Source organism: Ciconia boyciana, chromosome 1 (assembly GCF_034638445.1).
Source record: "Ciconia boyciana chromosome 1, ASM3463844v1, whole genome shotgun sequence".
NCBI classification, from domain to species: domain Eukaryota; kingdom Metazoa; phylum Chordata; class Aves; order Ciconiiformes; family Ciconiidae; genus Ciconia; species Ciconia boyciana.
Window position 1 is genome coordinate 154839429 of NC_132934.1, and position 19612 is coordinate 154859040.

General features: G+C 41.7%; 1 protein-coding gene across 2 annotated transcripts in view; it reads right to left on the minus strand.

The window, feature by feature from the left end:
* COL4A2 (collagen type IV alpha 2 chain) overlaps positions 1 to 19612 on the minus strand; it is a 146102-nt gene that overhangs the window by 20264 nt on the left and 106226 nt on the right. For both annotated transcript variants that reach the window (XM_072849881.1, XM_072849882.1), the window contains exons 17-29: positions 17791 to 17844; positions 17458 to 17524; positions 15950 to 16051; positions 15389 to 15544; positions 14267 to 14359; positions 13815 to 13981; positions 10927 to 10999; positions 10739 to 10845; positions 9353 to 9554; positions 8527 to 8586; positions 7550 to 7612; positions 3877 to 3984; positions 1775 to 1996 (exon numbers count right to left, since the gene is read on the minus strand). In XM_072849881.1, the coding sequence (XP_072705982.1) occupies positions 1775 to 1996; positions 3877 to 3984; positions 7550 to 7612; positions 8527 to 8586; positions 9353 to 9554; positions 10739 to 10845; positions 10927 to 10999; positions 13815 to 13981; positions 14267 to 14359; positions 15389 to 15544; positions 15950 to 16051; positions 17458 to 17524; positions 17791 to 17844 (1474 nt within the window). The remainder of the gene's footprint in view (positions 1 to 1774; positions 1997 to 3876; positions 3985 to 7549; positions 7613 to 8526; positions 8587 to 9352; positions 9555 to 10738; positions 10846 to 10926; positions 11000 to 13814; positions 13982 to 14266; positions 14360 to 15388; positions 15545 to 15949; positions 16052 to 17457; positions 17525 to 17790; positions 17845 to 19612) is intronic.

A 19612-nucleotide genomic window follows, 5' to 3' on the forward strand; every position in this document is an offset into this window, starting at 1 on the left:
AAGGCAGGCAGTGGGTTCCAGTTTTGTGTTATTGTTCAGAAATTTTCAAGTAAGGTTGTTAGAAGGCATTGTTATAAGATTCATACAAATTCCTAAGCAAAAAGGCCCTGATTCTACATGACTTAGTGCACCGGGTGAAAATTTACATCTCTACGATGTAAGAGAAAAGTGGGTGTCAAGATTTAAAAGGTAATGCTCACTTTGCATTCAGATTGGAGAATCAGCAGCATACAAGACCTCAAAACTACATGGCACTTAAAATTCATGGATCTGCTTCTCTTTATTCAGGTTTTATATCAGTGTACGTCCATTGGCTTGACTGTAGTTAAGTTTGCTTTATAACTGAAGTCACATAAGGTGAGTTTTCTCAACAACAGAATATAGGCTTTAGCTCTCTATTCTGAGGGGCTAGTAGTTTAAGTGGCATAGATGACAAAGGAATCACTAGCCACTTCATATAAAACTAAAAAAAAAAAAAGAAAAAAAGACTCATACAAAAATTCACATGCTTTTTTTGGAGCCATTCTGTCAAAACTGTAAAATAAATCAAGAACCGACAAACTAGTAATGCTTTTTCTTTTCACTGTACTTACTTTTTATTATTACTGAAAACTTAGTTCTACAAAAATGCTTAGAAAGAAGGTACAAAGTGACATAGTATTTTTTTCCTTTTCAATCCATGTCTTACCCTGAAGTTCTTCCCTTTTTCAGAGGTGTTAGTGATGTTTTCTGCCTTTTCTCAAACTTGCCAAGTGCCACAGAGCTGCCTTCATCCCTTTCCTTCACTCTGGGGCTCTACTGATGGTGAAACCAGCTCTCCTCACTTCAAATAACTCATGTAAGGTGATGCTCTTCTTTTCTTTTTTGATTTGTATTGAAAATCATGAGAAGAGTCTCCAAAACAGGTTCCTGTGATATACCTCCTTGCTTTGAACTAGTCACACAATTACTGCTCCTTTCTCACTTCCACAACAAGGCAAGGGGGTAATCAGCAGTCCTAAATTTAACTATGTGTCCAAATGCTAGTGAAACTGTGTAGCAGGGAATGCTTAATTCCCACATGTGCTTTTGAAAGTCCACAGAATTCAGAGAGTGACAACGTCAGACTTTGTAGAGAAACTATGGTTTTCTCTGTTTTCTATAGGGATTTCAGCGTGTTTTTTAAGCTCTGTGAAATAATGAAATAAAATGAACACCTTAAAGTTATGATAAGTATATAATGCTATCTTTTTCTTGTTCCTGAGTGCCCAAAGACTGACCAGGTAAAATGGCTTATTAACATTTACTGAACACTATGTCCTCTTAGTTAAAATTTACAAATTCTGCACTAGTGCAGTGTGCTATTCTGCAAAGACATGCATTATCTGAACATCTTCTGGTGTGGGAAACAATCTCAGTATTATGCAGTATGTAAGTGAAAAGTCAGGATAGTAACTACATCACCATTCCCTTAACTACAGTGGGAAAAATTAACAGTACATCTGAACACAACAAAGATAAGCAAAATCTGGTTCTCTGGTATCCTATTGTAGCTGATTTCATGTAGTGCAATGTGAAGGAGTGCTGGTCATAAGCAATGGATCTCCAGAAGGTGTTTGGGGGAGCCAGACATATTGGTAACAGTTGAGGTAGATGGGGAAGGGATGGGAGATCATCAGGCACTGGGATTTGATGCTGGGGTCATCAGTACCTCCAATGCGTCCTAACACAATCTCTTTATTTATAAAACAGTCTCTTTATATATAAGCATTTCTTTATTTGAAGCAGCTGTTACCTCTAACTCCCGGTATTCCTTGATCTCCTGGCATGCCTTTCAACCCCGGGAAGCCGGGGAGCCCGACATCCCCTCGGGAACCTGCTGCTGCTCCTAAAACGTCACCAGGAAAGCCCTTCGGTCCTGCCACTCCCGGAGCACCAGATTTTCCTGTAAGGCCTGGGTGTCCCTGCAGTCCAGGTAGACCGTTCGGGCCCCTGTCTCCCCTGGGCCCAGTAAAACCTATAAATAAAACAGGGACTAGGCATCACAAGGTTCACTACAAATGTTGGAGTTCAAATCCCAGATATACCATCACAATGCCTTTTATATTATTGTAATTTCCCCTAGTTCTTAGCAGAAACTTGCAGAATCAAACGAAGTGTTATATAAATGTTTTTAAATCATGTAGCATTTATAAGAACAATTGACCAAATGTGGAAATCGGCAGAACTTACAGGTCACCCCTCAGGATACCTAGTGCCTGGGTGATAAAAGATCCACAGCTCCAAGCACAGTTACTTCTGTGCAATTCTTTTGACATGACTATTGCAGCATTTTATAAACATCTTATTCTGTAAAGGTGAAAAAATAGCTCCTGTACACAAAAACCTGGTTTGATATGCAGCAGGGGTAAGACATTTCAGGGAGTCAAATTTGAAAAAATAAATGAGGAGTGAATGCATATTGGTAAACTGGGAAGACCTGGGGGAGTTGCTCAGATGGGTCATTGCTGTTGCTGTTCTCCGCACATCTCAAGGGGCCAATGCCAATTGCTTCACGCTCTTGATGAAGGACCGCCACCATCCCTGTCCTCCACCCTGTAGGTGAATGACTGGGAGGGCACAAACCCCCATTACCACAGATGACAGGGGAAAGGCTTCTTGTGGACTGTGAAACTGGACCTGGACTGGAAGTTAAGTCCAAGCACTGGTGAAAGACAGTATGGAAGACTGCAGAAAATTGGTCTGAGTGCTGACCACCCTGTGGCCTGGGAGCCATACGGTATGGGAGCCCTAATTTAGCATTTAGAGCACTCTGCAGAGCTTAGCTGGGGAAATACAGGTTCACAGTCTTGCCCTACACTGCACAGAGCCATGTTTTATGATGCATTCCTTGCCTGTTGACCAGGACATGCATCAACGCTTCTTTTGCTTTCTCTTTTGCTACTACAGATGTTGTAGATGAGCCTAGAGAATACTTTCAGGTCGTGTGCTGCTTTAGGCTGAAGCAGCACCTGGACACTGGATTTGGGAAAGTTTGCATCACTTGGGTATCTGTGAGGATTTAGGATTTGGAAAACAGATAGATGGAGAGAGTGGCTTCTGAATTGTGCTACAGAAAAAACTCAGTGCCCGTTCCTCTGATCAAATTAACCTGGTCAACCACAGAGAAGTTTTAGTTTCTGGCAGTAACTCTTGCTGGACTGACTGATGATCTGTGAACATACCCACTGCAGCTTATATGTGTGGGCAGTAGCACTATTTTAGGCTCATCTGACTTACTATCTAGGAACAGATCAACTATACAGGCAATTAATTGATGTGTCTTGGACATCCTGGAGCCTCTGGAGAGATACAGAAGCCCTGGGATTTAATCTGTACCTATTACAGACGAGCATAAAATATGACAGGCAGTGAACACTTGCAAACACTGTTTGGAAACACAGCCGCCTATGGGCAAGGTGAGTAGCTAGTACTCTGCCTTTGATATGTCCAGTATAATTTATACTAATGCTGGAAAGAGTTAAATAGAAATACTAATACTAGTATTTTCTTCCTTTCTGCATCATCATTCTGAGTATATTCCATTTGGAATCTGAAATATCTTGCTATTGAATTTCTTTATTTCTATGTGAACTTCATGAATTTTTACTGTCACATGTATAATTTTGCACTATAAAGCAGATTTTAATAGGTTGGCGTCTATGTTGCTTTTCATCATTATAGAAGTTGCAGGAAATCCTTTGGAATTTGAAAAGTAGCAGTTTTGTATAATAGTTTATTGCTTGAATGTGGAAGGGAAGATAAGTGAAAATATATCTGGAATCAAGTTTTTGTGTTTCAGTGACTGTAGTAAAGAGGTCAAAAGTATATAAAGAATGACTAATTATTTCAAGATACCTGGAGGACCTGGGAATCCTTCCCGACCTGGATCACCTCGTGTACCATTTAGCCCTGGGTATCCCACTGGACCTGGATCACCTGGGAATCCTCTTGCACCTTTTGCACCTAAATTATATAAAAGAAAGTAAGACAGCGTGATCTGAACAAACAAAACAGAAATGTGCATGTCATGTAAGAAAAGGTAGTGGTAAATATCATCATGATGTGTTTCCAGATGCAAAGATGAAACTTTTTAAAAAATTTAATGGGACTATACTGTAGCTTTTTAGCAGTATTCAAGATCCCAAGACATGGGCCAAAAATCTAGGCTAAGTGCTCTTACAAACATGGATTAACCTGACTTAAAGACTAATGATATGGAGACTGCTAGGGTGAAAATAATTAGTCTCACAGACTTTTGGAAACTGTTAATATTTTGTAAATTAAGACTTTTAGCTTAAGGTCAAAAAGGCAATGTCGAAGAAGAATGTTCAACAGAAACGGGCACAGATGAGACACTGTAGGAGGAACAAATTTTTCCCCTCCCTGCTAAACTGATCACAGAACAAGAGCAGACTGGTTTAGATAACCACGAAACAGAAATGTAAGGCTAAAGGTTAGATCTAATCATCCTAGAAACTGAATACAAATTAACTAGCCTACTTACTATATTTGTAACAGTACAGGTCTATAGCCTCGGCAGTAAAAGGACTGTGCCCTGAAAAAGTGTTCCTCTGGCACTGAACTCATGTTCGTACCGAGTTACCTCTGACAGGTAAAATGAGACCTCACTTCCTTGTGGTGTAGTATTCAACATTTGGGTAAGGGCAAATATTACTGTTTCTAAACATCTCAAAACCTGCAAGCATTTCATAGGATTCTTTTGTTAAGTTTATAAAATTATTTTATTTATTTATTTTTTCACACAATAGTTTTATTACATGAGTATCATTAATTCATTGTATTCCAAGATCAAGATTTTTGGGTAGAGTTCTTTGCAAATAATTCCTGTGGAATGCTTTGTTTCCCTGCCCTCCCCACCTCCTCAAACTCTAAGTTCCCAGCTCAGGCTTGAAGGTCAACAACATGCTTTAACATTTTAAGTGTTGTTGCTAAGCATCACTGTGAATTACAACTCATTTATTTATTACACTGAAAGCAAGTTTCTCTCCACCTCTAACTATGACAAACCAAGGAAAACATCACTTGAATTTTGATACTTTTTTCCACTGTAGTTTTCTGAATTTCCATTATTTAACCATGGTTTTTTGCAGTTTTAGCTGTTGTTTGTGAAGGGAAGAAGGAAACCTTTAAAAAGGCCACAAATAAGGTGCACATAAACAGCCAATGCAGTGTGAATAGCATTTTCCCAGTGTCGTACAGGACTATTGTTCTCTCCCTTATATGAACAATAACTTCTCAGAAAGCAATTAAAAGGAAAAATCCTAGGCTTTCAGGTCTCAATGAAAAATTCTAATGTGCCTCTTACTCAAATAGCATCTTGGTCTTGTTTCCCACCTGTAATAACTGACTTTCATTCATTCTGTTCAGTATTGCACTAATTAAAAAGCCATGTTAGAGAAAGAAGATGGCAGATGGAGAATGTAACCAGTGCTTACCACATATTTCAGTAACTCATTATGCGATGTTAGCTGGTGTTAACATGTTGTGCTAAACAGTAGCAAGAAAAAGTTTTTCTTTTAGACCAATGTTTGGTTTGCAAGCACTTTAGCTGTACGTTTGAAACAGAAAACAGCTTAAACATTTTATTTAACAGCAATCATGTAGGTCTTGAGACTACTGAATAATCAGGATGTAACTTAGGGTGGGCTGTGTACGTTGCCAGGAATTTCAAAGGAACACAAGGACATGAGGGTGTGAGACTACAAAGATGACTCCTTGCTTGATATATTGGGTACCCTTAGCGCCTAGGACACTGAGAGACCTGATTGTCTATAGCAGAGCTCCATCCTGGCTCAAAAGAAGGCAGGAAATCTTGTGGACAAAACCATATCATTCTAAGCAGACAGTGAAAACAGTGTAAAGGAGGTGTTGGTGCTTTTGTGCCGATGTGGAGAATGTGGGTAGGAATGATGTGCCAGGAAACTTGATTGACACAGCTACGGCAACAAGAAGCTGTGAAAAGCTGTAAAATGTGTCCTGTTCCTCCCGGGTTTCCAGCTCCAGAACTGCCTCAAGTTGAAAGGTGGCTATGAACAGAGTTCTGCACTGGGCTCAGCAAGGGGCCTTTTCCAGTTTTTGGAGGGAAGAGATGCAAAACAAATCTTAAAATTACTAAAACAGATAAGCTGACAAAGACAGCGAAAGATTTGCTAAAGAGTTAACCAAGAGTACAAAATATAAACCACACGAAAACAGCGTCACTTGTGTTACAGCAGTCTTACAGCTAGGAGTTAAATCTGACTGTATCTGCTGAAAGAAAAACCTTCAAGCTCATATGAATGAAAGAATAAACAAATCATCATACTCAGAAAAAAATTACAAAGGCGGCAAAGAAAGCAACCTTCAGAAGCACTGATCCTAACAACATACTAAGGCATTAGGAGTAAGGAAACATAGGTACAGAGATACACATCACCTTTCAACAGAGATAAAATGTTCCCTTTTAAGATGCATTAGTCTGTGATAAATCAATCCACCAATCCATTAATGACATAATAAACCTTGTTCTGGAAAAAAAAAAAAGCTTGACCTTAAAATGTATAGTCCAGATCTCTGACCTTGGCTAAAGCACAGGGGGCACAGGAACGGGTGCATTAAGAATTTTACATTTCCCAAACTCTGAAGGACCCAGTTATGGTTTTTGTCAGTACCTTTAGCAGCTGGCAATGAGAAGGATTTACTGAAAAACAGCTTTATTGCTTAGGCTGGGAGTACATAAGCTTGTAGAAACTACCAGTGCTGGTCAGAGGTTCCCGCTTCAAGGTCAATCATTATGACCACTCAGCACACCTTGTCCATGCTTCTCTCAATTCCGTCTCACACAGTCCTTCAGACTCTGTCCCCACCTCCTCTTCCTCTTCCTTTTGGAAAGAGGTGGGGAACCCTCAGTGCTGGGAAGGCCCAGGATCACCAGATGGTTCCTCTGGGCTAGGGTGGACCAGCTCTACAAGGACCTTCCTAATGCGTGGCTACAGAAAACGCAACTGCATTTTGTCAGACAACCTGGCCCATTACACCGAGCCGTGTTAAAGACTTCAGGCTCACGCTTGCTGAAGGTGCTCTGTATATCCCACGAGGAGGAACAGTAAGAAGGATCTGCCACAGTCCTCCATTGCAACCTTTTATCATCCTGCTCTGAAAGGACAGGATTTTCCTTGTGAGGTGTTCAGTCAGCTCTGAGAGACCTCAGTATACTCTCTACCAATAAACTTGGAGACTCTCTCTGTATACTCAGACTTACTTGCATGTGGAGAATAGCAAATGGGCTGTCCTTTCTGTCTTCTGTTTCATGGCTGACACTCATTAGCAAAGGCAGAATTAGCTCAGGAACAGTGCAGCCACCTGGGCTGCACGCTGCTTAGATCCCTCTGCCGGCTTCAAGTTAACGCTGTCCTCCATTGTCATTTCTAAAACTCGCTGCCTGCTAAGGCTCAACTTTAATCGATCTGGCAAGATCTCCCTCAAAACACAGTGTATGTGGGAAACAAAGGTGAAGGCAAAATGTTACCTGTGGCTCCTGGCAGTCCTGGCTTGCCTTGGGATCCCTTTGGTGGCCTCACACAGCCCGCACCTGCAAACGAAGAGGGTTAGTTGCACTGTACGTGCTCATATGCTGCCTCTCGTCAGCTCTGCACCTGCAGTTGAGACAACAGCATTGAAGCATGTGAATGAAATTAACAGGCAAAACCCTAATTTAAAAAAAGTTTTATTCAGGGGCTGCTAATTAGGGATGGTGGGTATCTGGAGGCTGATCTCCTTCCCCAGCTGGAGGAGAATTAATCCACCTGGCTCTCTTCCCACAAATACTTGGGTTTCTTTTGATGTTTTGACTTTTTATTCTTCATAAAAAAAAAAAAAATTGGTCATGGGTGGCATTTTCAAGGGAGCAGTCAAGCTGAGCTCCACCCCAAGAGCTGCTCTTCTGCCAATTTACAGGGGCTATGGTGGCTGCTCCAGTTGGACCAGTGTTGGAAGGGCAGTCCACCCTCATGGATGACTGTATTTTTCAGAATGAGAGAGACATTTTGTTTCCCTGTGGGCAATTTATACCCCTGAAGCAATCAAGTCAATTTTTGGTACAAATGAAGGATTTTTTTCTTTATATGTCAAACTGCACTGAAAACCTTCACCCAAAGTTCTTCTTTAAATAAAGTTGCTTACATTTTCTTCGGCACCTCATTTCTGGACCAGTTGTTATAGATTGCATGGTAATCATTATTTTGTCACAATAAACACTTAGGAGCAATTAAATAAAAGAATTTCTGAATTGCAGAGCTAAAACAGCAATAATTTTAGAGTATGTTCAATTTGATTAAATTAATTTAGAGCTACGTACAGTATATGCATGGTTATTTGTGACCTGAAGTTCAAATAGGTTACAATCAAGAGCATCCAAAGCAGTCATCAGAAAGAAAGTATCAAGCCATTAAGAGCAGCATAAGACTAAATATTAAAATATATTCAAGCCATTTGTATGTACAGTACCTGACCATATTGGCTCGGTTCCATCTCCTCTAGAAAAGTCTTCAATGACCTGCCCACAGTCTATGAGCAAAGAATGGGAAAAGACAGTTATTATTTAAAAGAGAAAAATTATAAAATGCTCTCAATTCTAACCAAAATGTCTATTACAACATCAGATAATGTATTCTCTTATGTACTATGCATACATACAACACAAACTATTTGCTATAACATACTGGAACTCTCTATCCATATATTAATTAGATCCAGGCCTGAAACCTAACCCTGTCAGAGTTAGGAGGCTATGTCCCCCATGCACTGTGTAGGGTTGGCAGGTGCCTGCTCTGGTTTGAATATTCTGCCAAGCATCTCGAAGTCGAGCAATAAAACTCTGAGCTTGAGCTCTTGTGAATGTAGTCCTGGCATTCTTATGCTGGAAGGGACTCGGAAAGCTGCAGAGATACTATGAAGAGCTCTGAAGGATGGATACATGATTTTCTCTCGTCGTTAAAAGATGTTGGATGGGGAAGACCACAGAAAGCCACCCGTGAATACTCCAATGGCAGGACATTGCTCCATTGCCTCCAACTGCTTGAAACCTGAAAGATGTTACTTGCTGGCACTAACACGTTCATTCATGCTGCTTCAATACCTGACATGAAACTACTGGGACTTCTGAAGTACTTCTTTCTTTAAGATTTCTGCATAACTAATACAAGCAATCCCTTTTTACCCACATAACCTCCCACCAAATGCTACCTTTTCAAGAGCGTGCTGTACAGGTGCTGCACACAATTCAGTAATGATCTCCTATGGCTTTGATGTAAGACAGAGTGATGTCTCTTACCTAGTTGGCCAGGCTCTCCTGGCAGACCGGGCAGACCTGGAGGTCCTGGATTTCCATCTTGTCCATGGTCACCTGGAGAACCCCGGTACCCTTTTGGACCAGGAAATCCTTCACCTGGCAGGCCTGCTTCTCCTGGAAAGCCCTTTGGGCCTAATTCGCCTGGATAACCAGGATCGCCGGGGAAACCTCTGATACCATCACCCTGAGGGAAGGGAACAGAGGTGGTCACTCCTGACTTTGCTGAGAAACAAAACTCGAACAGTTGAACTACTCTCATGAATAATATCTTATAGCCAGTAATTCCTCAGGTGTTGCATCCCAGCTCTTTCAATCAACATTGCAAATAAAATATATTTGAAATAATCTGACTTTAATTTAGACCCCATGGCAGAAAAGGCATGAGAGAAGCACTCTTAGAAAGAGCTGTCCCCTAAAAATGTTGGCCCATGAACAGCACTTGGGCAGTATGGACCACTGCTGTGGAGAGGCTTACTGCCCTTTCTGAAAAGCTGCAAGTGGGTTTTGGGGAAACCACATGCATCGCTAGAGATGTTCTGGTGTGGCATTTACTTCTGAGACCTTGAGAAAATTTGACACAAAATCTGCCCAAAACGACAGATTTTTTCTTTGTCTGTTCCTCCAGTGATATTTCTACACTACTGAATCAACATCTTCTGAACATCGCTAGAAAATGTTTCCATCCTCAGAAGTAATATAAAGTACCATCTGTATTGGTAGTAAAAAGCAGTGTGGTCCAGATTGGACGATATGGCTCTGGCCCATCTTCAAATACGATGTAAGAGCATCCCAGTGGTCCAAAACAGCATTTATGATGGGTGAGATGAATTCCTCTTGTAAGGTACTTAACTTTTTCTTTTGCCTACAGAAGGAGCTTAGAAAATGAACTAAGACTACATGTCTAACCTCTATAAGACTACAGTTAGTCAGGTGAAGTGCTATCAAGCATATATATGATGACACAACCTACATTTTGAGGACGTAAAATTGCAGTAAATTTTGCTTTTCTTTAACTCAGTCGTAACAAAACTGTTGAAGTTCAGTCACACAGAATCTCTCTTAGACAATGCTAGCAGGAGTCACTAATAAACCACTTATTATCACAAACTAACCAGTAATAACAAGCTGGCCTAAATGGGTTATACACTACTACTTAGTTGTTTAAATAAAATGGAAATAAAAGTGAAAGATTGCTCTAAAAACCCTGAGAGTAAACCTGATGTTTAATATATCAATAACCAGCAAAGCTAGTCTAGTTGTGCATCATTATCTGTGAGAGAAGGATAGCCTGGTGATCATAACTCCTCAGAATTAAATGCATTAGTAATTGAGCGTGGTGGAAATAATTTAGCTGTATTTGCTACTTACCGGAAGGCCAGGCTGTCCTGGTAAACCATCTAATCCATCTCTGCCTGGGAAACCATCTTCACCTCTGATACCAGGCAGCCCGGGATCTCCTCGGATTCCTTTGGTGCCTAAAGAACACCTTTCATTGTGAGACCAATCTCTCATGAAAGGTATAAGTAATAGCAAAATGCACGTAATTTTTACCCTACCTTTAGTAGTTATGTGTAAAGAATCTCCCTTTTCTCCTTTTGGTCCAGGAAATCCAGCTTGACCTGAAAATCCCTGGTGTTACATACATTGGAAAAAAAAAAAAGAACCACTTAAGAAATAAGTATCAAGATTTGCATTTCTGCTTTCCTGCTTAAAAAAAAAAAGTCTCCTTAAATTGTACTGCTTTCCCATTACTTTCTGTGAATGATTTCCTCTTCAGTAATCCCATTCTTGTGCCTGAATCTTTATTAATATGCTCTAATTAGGACCAAGGTCTATGTGGCATGGTAGGGGAGCTTCTGCATGAGGATGACATTGGGAGAGCTGTGGCTTTCCATAAGCTAGAGTCCTGCAGACGACTGCAGCTGCAGAACTGCATTGGAGAAAACATGGTAAATTGCTCACTGTTGGCCACTAAAGAAAATGCTGTAAGCAACTCTTTGGCACCATGGAAACAAAACTCAGGGTTATATTGACCCTCAATTCCTCCTGCCCACCACTATAAAAGAGGACAGCCTCATAGCTGGCAGTGCATTGTGATTCACAACACTGTTGTGGGGCTGAAAAACAGCACCGTCTTCATTTACCAGAGACAAGAACTTGGGCACATAGGGATTAAGTGACCTGCCCCAAACCACAGACCTGTGGGAAAAGTTTTGGTTAGAGGGGAGAGCTGGAGGTCCCTGATCCAACCCAGCACTTGGAGCTACAGCAGGTTGCTCAGGGCCTTGCCTAGTGAAGCTTTGAAAACCTCCAAGGAGGGAGATTTCCTCTCTTGCAGAGGCAAACTGTGGTGAAGCTAAAGACCAGTCTCTGGCATTCCTGACCCCTTGGCATAATGCAGAATCCTCCTCCTGAACAGCCCATCGGAAAGCAGTATTGCTAGCTTCTGGCCAAGAGCCTTTCAATCACAGGACCAAACCCATGGTAGGTGCCAAGGCTCAGAGGTTACAGACTCATTTACCATTGACTATTTTATGCCAGTTAGCTTTAGTTCTGAATAATTACATTCACGCTCACTAAACTATAAGCCACGCATGTTAGGTTTTCCCTAGCCTCCTCTTACTGAATTCCAGGGCAGACGCTGAATGAAAGGGATGTACCTGATGCATTTATTTTTTGTTTAAAATACTCCTGTGCTATACGTTATTTAAAAGAGTGTCTTTTGCGTCACTGCCTTTTACTGACATCCTCCAAGATTTTCTTGGGTGAAAACCATGTGTGGAAACTGTATCTCAGCTGCAGGTCATCTCAACAATACAGGTTCACACTTCTGTAAGTCTAAAGGGGGTATAAGGGTATACTCTAAATTGAGTATAAGGATCCTGCTTTACCTGGGCCATATTTGCAAACTGCATTTTAATGGTCAGTGAAGCCACACCTATATACCATGGTAAAGATGTTTCTTTTGGACATTGCTTTTTGCAGACCAAAGGAAATCTCAGGAACTTAATATAATGCTGAATTATTTCACTGACTATATAACTGCAGAAATCTGCAGCAGTAATACTGCATTAATAATATGATATTCACATTGCTATTTTTTTATTTTTTTGTTTTCAAGGTTTAGATGTTGTGTATAATGCAATTTAGTACACAGGTGTTTTCAAAACATTTTACAGCTGTTTCTAATTTCTCTTTCTCCACAGAAAAAAATACCCTTTGCTTGGGATAAAATTTTATTTTCATTAAATTGATATAGATGTGATCTAGATGAAGTGTATTTATTGTCTGTATATGTAACTTGTTGAATGTGCTCAAAGAATTATGGAGTTACTTCTGCCTAAGAATATGGACCAAGAATATTTAAGCTAAATTGTTTTACTTTGAATTTGTTGCAGACCAAAAGCTGAGATAAAGTCAGGGCTTTTCTGCTGAGTGATATTTTGCTATGCTATGTCTGTATATGTCTATACTACTGTCCTACAGTAACATAAATTCTGGGATGAAGATATTGAAATTCTTCATTTCAAAGGCAAAAAACCTTGCAGAACTTGCAAAATTTTAACCAAAGTTTCAAGACTGAACTTTCTGAAAATACTTCGGTCAATTTTTTCATGACTTCTAGAAAGCAGAACTTTTCATAAAAGTATTTTGAATTTTCAGCAAAAAAATGTATTTTTTCTGCTTTTTTTTTGACAGCCACAATGAAGTAAAAGTTTATTTTATTTCAATTCTAAAAACTTCCAAACTTAAGCTAGCTGTGAGTTTGTTTTTTTGATGTTCAGAAGATCCTAAAGCACTAACTGAAAACATCATGTTTGCTCTGACATCTTTGCATAAACAAAATCAGTTTTGGGTCAGCTTTACAAAAATGTTATTCTAAAATCTTGAGAGATGTGGCCTCCTGAAGTCAGTTCTGACTGTGAGGAACCATGATGCAGTTGGCATACCACATAGTACAGCACCTTTAAGTGTAAATAACAAGCAAGCAATCATAAGCAAAGCCCTTTTCTCGGGGTTATTGAATGGTGGTTTTTAGGAAGACTTAATGTATTGTAAACAAGAACCTTACATTTCATCAGTTTGACATATGCATCTTATTAGCAACAACCTTACGTTACTACTGGCCTTGTTACTCTTCTAGATGGTCAGATCATACTCAGTACTACAGCTGCTTGAAAGGGTTCTGCTGAAACGGCTTTGTTTAAATGGAAAGTGGACTGCGGATTATGTGGAAATCTTTCACTCTTCCAAAAGCATCCTATTTTCACCTCCATCCTAGCAATTTTTGGCTTTCAGTATTTTGTAGATAAGCAATCTGAAAGCTATTGAAGTGCACAGAAAGAAAGAAATCGTACTTTTCATCATTTTTCCACAGAGAATACCTTGAGCTTTTTTTCTAGTAGGCACATGAAACTATGCAATAAGGAAACAAGTATCTCACTTTTGCTCCAGGGAAGCCAGGAATACCATGTGGTCCTTGATCACCAGGCTCTCCTTTTCCCCCAGGCTGGCCAGGGGTTCCTGGAAAGCCAGGAGGGCCAGGGGGGCCAGTAGAGCCCCTTCTGATTTCATCACCCACAAGGCATTTACTGCAATCCCCTTCTTCGCCTAAGGAAAGGATTGGAAAGAGAAGAAAGAATGCTCTGTCACAACAAATAGACGTTCAGCTGTATCCATTTTATATATAGACTTGAGAATACTTGAGTAGTTTCTCAAATACTTGAGTACTTTCTTACAAGAAACTCACACAATGTTTCCTTGTTGTGTTAGCCCCAGATCAAATTCATCGGTCCCCAAGCATGTCATAGTTCAATAAACTCAGACTGAATACAGTGGGAGCTTTACACAATGCATAACAGCAGATCATCTATCGAGTTATCTGTTATAACCTACCTTTAGGTCCTTTTCGTCCTCTTGGCCCGGGGAAACCTTGCATGCCAAATCTACCTGGTGTCCCCTCCTGTCCTTTTAATCCAAAGAGAAAACCTAGAAGTTTAATTAAATAAAAATATCAATTAATCTACTGTAGATTTACTTTTCTTCTCTTTCCTCCCTATTCCTTTGAGCTGCACTGCATCTGCCCTTTTCTGTTTCCCCTACTGTCTAACCCAGCCTGTTATCTATCCCCTGCTCTCTTCCTCTCTCCCTCTTCCCACAGCTTCCCACACCTGTTCTCAGTAACTTCCACCTGCTGTGGCAGATGATCCTTGCCATTCTTTGCTTTCACTCACCCTGAATTCCTTTGCTCCTCTCTCTCAGCACAACCTACTTTGCAGTAGCGCAGACCACCTGCTCTAGATCACCTCCTGCACATCCTTTTCTCCACTCCTGCTCTTGCACTGCAGTGTGGTGCTTTTCACAGAGGCACAGCACAATCCCGGTCAGAAGTGGCCTCTGGAGGCCGCCTGGTCCAACCCTCTGCTCAAAGCAGGGCCAACCTCAAAGTTACAGCAAGTTGCTCAGGGCCTTGTGCAGCTGAGTATTGAATATCTCCAAAGATGGAGAGTCTACAACCCCTCTGGGCAACCTGTTCCAGTGTCTGACCACACTCATGGTGAAAAAGGTTTTCCTACTATCTAAGCAGAACTTCCCTTGTTGCAGCTCATGACCATTGCTCCTTGCCCTGTTGCTGTGCTCCTTAGTGAAGCATCTGGTTCCATTTTCCCTATGACCTCCTGAGAGGTAGGGGAAGACAGCAGCAAGATTCCCCTTAGCTTTCTCTTCTGCAGGCGAAGGAAGAAATCCAGCTCTCTCAGACACTCCTTGACACTCCAATCCCTCCCCCAGCCCAAAACAGACTTTCTTTTCTTTCAAATGTTGCCAGGAATGTCTACAAACCATGCAAACCTTTCCTTCATTGATAAGCATGTAACACTTCTCCCCTGTGTGTCCTCCCTGCCACCCATTTCATTTCATTCCCTCAATCTACTTTCTCACTTTGCCTTGCCAACAGCTATCTTTAAAATAAGCAAAGATGTTCCTGTGAGTTCTCATCACCTCTCTTCATGCACTTACCGGGGGATCCAACGGGACCAGGTGGACCACGGAGTCCTGGTGTGCCTTGCTTACCCGGAAGCCCAGGTGGGCCCACCTGATAAGCAGGAGATCCAAATTCACCTTTTTCGCCTTTTGGTCCCATTTCTCCAGGTAAGCCTGGCTTATCCCCATCCACTGAAACAAAACCAGGGAAGAAGTTCAGAACAATTTCTTAACAACGCTGCTCAAAGAGCTGTAATGTAGCAGAAGGGAAAGTTCACGCAACTGCACCTAGCACGCAAGGAAAAACGGATATTTACCATAGAGCAAAAATGGTAACTGCACTTTTCACTTGAGCAAATCAATAGCAATTACTGAAGCAAGGCTCTGTCATCACCTCTACTTCAGTTGTTTTGCCAGAGCCCCACTGAGGCCCCATTGAAGGAAAATGCTCCTCTCAGTTTTTGCCCCCACAGTTAGTTATCTACCACTCCGCACTGCATATTCCACGGACCACACATATATATTCCTTCCCGTCCCGTATCAGTTAAAACTCGCTATAAAGTTAAGCTGCTGCAACATGAATTGCTGGGCTATTACCATCAGAGAACCCAGGAAGACCAGGCAGCCCACGATCTCCCTCCTCTCCTGGGTCTCCCTGTAGTCCAGAAGCACCTGGAAAGCCTGGATCACCTCTTGCACCTGAAAGACATCCCCAGTTCCACAAAACACATGTTAGTGTCGTGCTGTTTGTCACCCACAAATGCTGACTTGTGATACACTGCAGATTGCTCAGTTCTTAAAGAGTAAAAATGAGGAACTTCAAGGGCTTCAGAATATTAGCATTTATGATCGTTTCTTAAAGGTAGCTTTAGGAATGCAAAAACCTGCTCCCTCATGCTGCCTCAGTCTGAATAAAGAAATATATCTGAGAGATTTCTGTAAAGCCCAAATACCCGGGAGCTGAGCATGGACTGTGACAGGAATGGTGTGGAGCCACCAGGCCCAGGAAGAAGGAGAATACCTCTCAGCTCTTACTAACATGTTGCTAGAGCTACATTGCTCCTGGGAAGCACAGAAGACCAGCTCTCTGAGGAGAGCCCCTCCTTTTCTTACAAGAAGCTGCCATTATAACAGATGTATGATACGTGAGCTTTCCTCTGCTCCCCAGTACCAAAAGCATCTGCCTGGGCCCAGCTATTGCCTATAGAAAGTATTGTGCTCTTGTTAAAGGTCAATGATACTAGAGGACATATGGTGTGTCCAGCCCCCTGCCTGCTTCCTCCTCTCTCTACACCGTCTCTCCTGCTCCTAAAAGCCTGGCAGGGTACGGGGGGGTGATTTGAACAATATTTTGGGCCTCTTGCCCCCATTCTCTGGGAGGAAGGGAACCATTCATTGTTAGACTCTCTGGCATTCAACAAGACTAGTAAACTCAACGGTGTGAGGACACAGGCTGGGGCAATGGCATGTGATCATCCTTGCTGTTTGCTGGCACCTTCCCTGGAATAGTTCTGGCCTTGGCAAACTGATACCACCTTCTATATGTTTCTAGCCTGGCCAGCCAGAGCCACCCCAGCTCTGCAGGACAGCTGACAGTGGGTGCTACAAGCCTAGTGAAAAGATCACAAAGGAAATTTGTCAATTTAAAAAAGGAAAAAAAAAATCCTCTTCTATTCCTCAAGGCTTTTTTAAGTTTGTTTTTTTTTTCTTTCTAAATATTAGATTATAAGAATGGCCTCTGCTGTGCTGCCATTGCTGCACTTTATCCAGGGTCTCCAAAACAGGACGCAGAAGGGAGACTCTCCCATTCTTCCTTTCAATGGACAACAAAGTCACATGCTTTTTTGCTTGTTTCTCCTCTGTGGACGCAGGAATGCATGGATGCCTTTTGTACAGCAATCCAGCTTCAGCAGGAGAGACAAAGAAGCCACCTGCCTGCGAAACGGTGATTAGGGACCTCTCTCGGAAGGCAATTGTACCTTCTGGAACAGTTTAGCAAACCACAGTTTTTTAAGGAGTTGAATTGTCAGAATTTCATGCTTTTGGTCTATGTAGAAGGTAGTAAAACGCAGCTAAGATAAACTATCTAAGCAAAGAAGACGTACCTTTCCTTGGGAAGCGGGACGGAAAATAGGAGACTGGTCCTGGAGGACCGATCTCGCCTGGCTCCCCCTGTTAACAGAAGTTGAAGTATCACATCTAAGCACATTATTCTAGAGAATTTCTTTTAAAATGGAAAGGTATGCCCATGAAACACAAAGAAACAAACTTTCAAAAGCACTGACGTGACTTTTTAGAAATCTGAGATCTCAAGTTAGCAAACCACATAACCAGTTCTACAATGACAACAAACACAGTTGTTATTACATGACAGAAAAGAAAAGAAAGCAAAATGACATCTGGTTTATTGCTTCTAGCAAATGAAAGTAAAGCAGTACCTTGCTTCCCCTAGGACCATAGCCACCTGGTGGACCATCAAATCCTGGAAAACCCTGTAATACACATAAAAATGATTGACTTTTCCTTTATCAGAGAGAGAATAAAACTATTTGGTCGGTAGCAGCCGGCTTCCTCCCATGTTAGTGTGAAAACTATGCAACAGAGCTGAGCAGAGTTTGTCTCCCTGGGGTGTAGTAATTTGGGTAATACCATTAAGTCTCCTCATGTTTTGATGTTCCATCTCTTGGACCAAGCCTAACTCCCATCAAAGGCCAGAGGGACCTGCTGTGGCACAGGCTCTGTCGCCCCTGGCAGTGGTGCAGATGGAAGGAGCACCTACACCCACACCGTCCCATGGAAGCTGCGGGACAGGGGAGGAGAAAGGGGATCCCCTGTGTTCCAGCTGACCCTGAGACACGTGAGCCAGGCAGTCAGAACACACCAAACTTCTGCAAGAAGACTAAATGAGCCCGAATCATTACGAGTGGCCATATTTTCACTGGAATGCAAACAGCGAGCAGTGAAATAGCACTGAAGTGCACAAGTCCTTTTTGCCGTTTTCCAGGCAGCTGGAGCCTATTTGGCCAAAGAGGGGTTCCCTGTCCGAATGAGAAGAGCCCAGGACCAGCCCTGAAGGTGCCTTCATCCACCTCTCCCACTCCCGGGCATGCCATATCCCAGAAAAAAATTTCTATCCCTACCTCAGCGAATGTTATAATATGTAAGATCCTGCCCACTTCATTCTTTTAAAAGGTTTGAAATCCAAAGCACGTGGATTAAAACATGTGTGGTAAAACACGGTACATCCTATCACATGAGAGCGTACTTCAGCTGCTGCGGGTGCACAGAGCAAAGTGCAGATTTCAGTGATGCTGATACAGAAGAGATGATCTCTTCTGTGTGCTTTACTCAGCTCCTTGACAACTTTTGTTCTCTATAGAAAATGTTCATATGTACTCTGGAAAAAGACTAGTGTTAGAAAGGTGAGCTTTTAGTAGAAAACAGTGGCCAGATCATCAACCGATATGAATTAACACAGTTTCACTGAAACCAGTAGATTTGTATAATTCACACTAGTTAGATTATTAGCCAGCTTTTTAAAAATTCAGCACCTCCAGAGTTTCACAGTGGGAACAACTCCTACACAGAACTCGAATGTTAATAACCAGCTCTGTAAGTCACTTATGCAGTTTTGAAGCACTGCAAATACCACAGCTCTCAGCAAGATGCCACAAACTGGACCGCACGCTTCAGAGACCTTTCCATAATGGCAACTGTACATCACACCATCAGAGCAGCCTCTTGAGCATCAGGTGGAAAATCTCTTTACACTAGGTGGAGCTGGTGGTCTAAAAGTGAAACAGCAGCTTCCTAATTAATTGCAACTTCATCTGTGTGCAGGCAGGACTTAACCATCCTTCTTTCTTTCTTAAGAATCAAATCACTCAAAAATCAACAGAAAGGAGGTCGTTGTGAACAGCACATGGAGTAGGCTGTCCCCTCTCATACACACGTTATACAATGATACTCCCTCCAAACCAATGTACCTTCTGCTAAAATTGTTGCCAAGATTCACCCTCAATAAGGGGAAGCCACTGACCATTTCTGACTGGCGCATGGACCTATGTTAAGGTCAACCAGTGGGCTTCAATGGGTTTTGCATCAGCCTCTCCACATACGTATTACTGATAGCATATTCCCTTCCACACCACCAGGTTTTGTGATGGGACCGAATAGCTGTGCAAATGTTATTTTTCATATTTCATGTACTTTCATGTCCCATGTGTTTCATGTTATTATTGTTATGTCCTAGTGGCAGGA